Source organism: Poecilia latipinna, unplaced genomic scaffold (genome assembly GCF_001443285.1).
Source record: "Poecilia latipinna isolate Pla-1442-1.1 unplaced genomic scaffold, P_latipinna-1.0 Scaffold253, whole genome shotgun sequence".
Lineage (NCBI taxonomy): Eukaryota > Metazoa > Chordata > Actinopteri > Cyprinodontiformes > Poeciliidae > Poecilia > Poecilia latipinna.
The window spans coordinates 239311-242667 of NW_015112869.1; the positions used below are offsets into that span (position 1 = coordinate 239311).

General features: G+C 44.1%; 1 protein-coding gene across 1 annotated transcript; it reads left to right on the plus strand.

The window, feature by feature from the left end:
* Positions 1-29: 29 nt before the first annotated feature.
* Positions 30-2248, plus strand: LOC106947705 (uncharacterized). The gene is made up of 3 exons (XM_015032889.1): positions 30-303; positions 1659-1701; positions 1845-2248. Exons 1-3 carry the CDS (start codon positions 58-60, stop codon positions 2213-2215), a joined length of 660 nt encoding a protein of 219 aa, XP_014888375.1. The 5' UTR covers positions 30-57; the 3' UTR covers positions 2216-2248.
* Positions 2249-3357: the final 1109 nt, after the last annotated feature.

Sequence of the window (3357 nt, forward strand, 5' to 3'; positions counted from 1 at the left end):
CCCCCCCCCCCCCCCCCCCCGCCCACATAAGCTCAGACAAAATAAAGTTGCCCGATCATGAGCGATTTCTTTCCAGTCACTCCCCACCTTTCGGCGAGCCCACTCGAGTTAAAAAAGCCCCGCAGCTCCGGCTGGGAGCTCAGAGCGCTGATCGATCAGAGGACGATGGTTACCGAGGGAGGTCGCGTGATCCGACGGAGCAGCAGAGTGAGGAGGCTGGCGGTCGTGGTGGCCGTGCAGAACCTGCTGGTGGTCACCTGCCTGCTGGTCACCCTTTACCTTTACCTGATGTCTCCGGCTTTGGTGAGTTCAGCACGGCGGGAGGGGGAAATGTATAATGCTGTCGTCTTTAGTTAAACTTGTGAGAAAAGTTTAAAAGTCACGATGTGGGTTTATTTTGTTCGAGATGAGTCCTTTCAGATAGATTCCTGCACGGACAGGTTTATCTTAGCAGGGCTGTTGCAAGATAATCAGCGGTCCAGGGGCAAGACGACTGAATATAAATAAAAGAAAAACAAACAAACAAAAAAATCTGATTTGAAATGAATAATTTAAATGTATGACATTTATGCCCACCTGTTTTCCTTTGTGAGCTAAAAGTCTTCCATCTTATATTTGGAAAACCACATTTTAAAAATGTAAAATACACGTTTTGGGAAACTTAAGAGTTTTCAAGTCTGCATGTGCATGTTTAATATTTACTTTATTATTATTATTATTTGCATTAAAAAAACAGTTCTGAACATCAATGATGAGCTAGGGTTTTTTTTGTAAGTCAGGGGAAGAGGATCTGTGTGTGAAATTCCAAACTTGTCATTGTTAAAATCGGATGGACAGATTCTACATAAGCTCCATCCTGCAGCACTCGTTCCTGTGAAATTAGCCTGTGGCATGAACCTGAGATTTCTGGGTGCTCTTTTCTTTTCACACTGAAAACTGCAACTTGCAGAAAAAGTTAAAAAAAAAAAAGAAAAAAGAAGAAGAAGCAAAGCACAGCTACTGAGAAAATATGGGACAAGATTAAGACTTCTCTGTAAAAAAAAAAAAAAAAAAAACTGACAATAAATTGAAAAGTTTTTGTGCTTTAACTCAACAGTCACGAGATTGACAGTAGAGATTTGCAGCCGGCTCATACGGCAGGACATGCATGTTAACCTGTAAAAGCGTCCGCGAATCAGGACGAGTCAAAATCGGTGTTGGAGGAAGAAACACATGGACATGACTTAATGAACATGTTTACCCTGCAGCGTGGCTGAGTGCTGCTCTATGTGACATATCAGCTCTCTGCACAGCTTTTAGGAGTTCAGTGACTAACATTTGTTCTACTTTTACACTGTGCTGTTCTCACTACTGGTATTAATCACCCACTGTGAAATTTTCCCTGGTTTCTGTCAACATGTCTATTTTCACACTGCATAGCTAAACCACGGTATCAAACAAACAAGCTTGATGTTCCGTCTCTCCTTCCCTGAGACAAACATCAAGGGATCCACACACAGAGCTGGGCTGCGTGACCTTTTCTGCAGCTCTCGTTTTTTAATGTTAGTCATGCTGCCTTTGAGGGGACAGCTAGCATCAGGAGAAAACAGCAGATAACTACCACGTGTCTCTGATATGTCCCTCACTCTCTCTATTTTGTCTCTCTCCCTTTCTCTTAGCAGCCAAAAGCCATCCCGTACATACAGTTTGAAGTGCACACAGGTGAGAATTTTACCTTAATTCTCAATATTTCCCCCCTCCAAAAATTGGGGACTCAAAAACTCAAACATTGCGGGGGGGACCCCATATGTTCTAACCTTTTTTTTTCTCAGCTTTAACATTTTTTTTTTTTTTTAATCTTCCAGAGTTCAGAGCAGACACACTTCTGGAGTTGAATAAGTCTAGCGAAAGCAGCTTGCAGAACAACAATGGCAACATCACCATCGGCTGCACGGGGCCCTACGTTTGGTACATGCAGGGCTGCTACGACAACATGGACGACAAGAAGAACACGACCGTCAGGGGGAATCTGACGCTGCTGGCGAAACACAATCTTCCAGTTGGCTCCATCTCCATGAACGCAACACAAGATGTGGTCTGCAGGGGGCTCCACAGTATCGTCTACCTGGTGGCAGAAGATGTAGCCAGGTTCCGCTTTTCCTCACAAGAGGGATTTCGGTTGTTGAACGCGAGTATGGGCCTGAGCTACCTGCTTGGAAATAGATGTGAGTATTGACTCAATCCAAAGAATAAATAAATACATAAAAATGCTGATGAGATGAAGACCGGATCTGGGTGGATTAAGAGAAGCGGACCCACCTCACACACAGAGCCAGTGAGGTTGGGGGGGGGGGGGATCGATTCCTGCTAGGAGACTGTCTGGTTTTATTTCCTCTGCCGGAGATGCGGAGCCTCATGGTTTGACTGTCAGCAGGAAATCTCCGTGTCCAAACAAGAACAAATCAATGCATCTCAGCTGAAGAGATTTAGTCTTAATTTGTAATTTAAAAAAAACATAAAACAAAACAAAAACCAAAGCTATTTTACCTCCTTAACAAGTGCCTTGTTCTGTATTTTTAATGTTTTTTTCTTCTTTGTTCATTTATATTTAAGGCTGGGAAAACAAGTTATGAAGCTAATTCTTAATTTATCAGCCATTTGTTTATTATTTTTTCTTATTATTATTCCTATCATAATAATAATTATTATTTAATATTCAAACAAAGCAATGAATGTCACAGTTTCTTGGTGCTGCGGTGACAGTTTCATGTCACATAGCTTTCGTGACCAACACATCGCTCTGCTGGTTCTTCTGTAAGCTAAGAGAAAACATTTCCAAAAGCTAGAACCGGATTGTGTGTTTTGGTGTTATTTCTTCAGGGTGACTTGAATGCCAAATGCTAACTGACTCACTCTACTTTTGCATAACATGAAACAGCAGAGCTATCTGACTGTGCAGCTGGGAAGCCACACGGACGCTCATCAGCTCTGCACTGCTGAGGCGCTCCCCTGGTTGTACTTGATCTTGACTGCTGGATTGTACCAAATGAATGTATTTTTGCTGTCGGTGCATTGAAGCTCCGCTCTGACTCTGTAAACTTGGCGTGTGCGCCGGTCCGACTCAGCAGTTTTACCTCCAGTAAAGTCGCCAAAACGTCAAACGCCCGCGACGTCGACGTCGTGCGGCGCCGGTCTGCCGCCTGCAGGTGGCCCACGCCGAGGGTTGCCACCTTTCAGAAATCAAAATAAGGGACGCCCACTAATGCGCGTCGTCCTAGTTTCATAAGCGGGTGGGGGGGTGCTTCGACTAGGTTTACCAAGGGACCAGCCCCTATATTTAAAGCCGGGGGGAGTTGGTCTGTGTTACCCAGAAAGCAG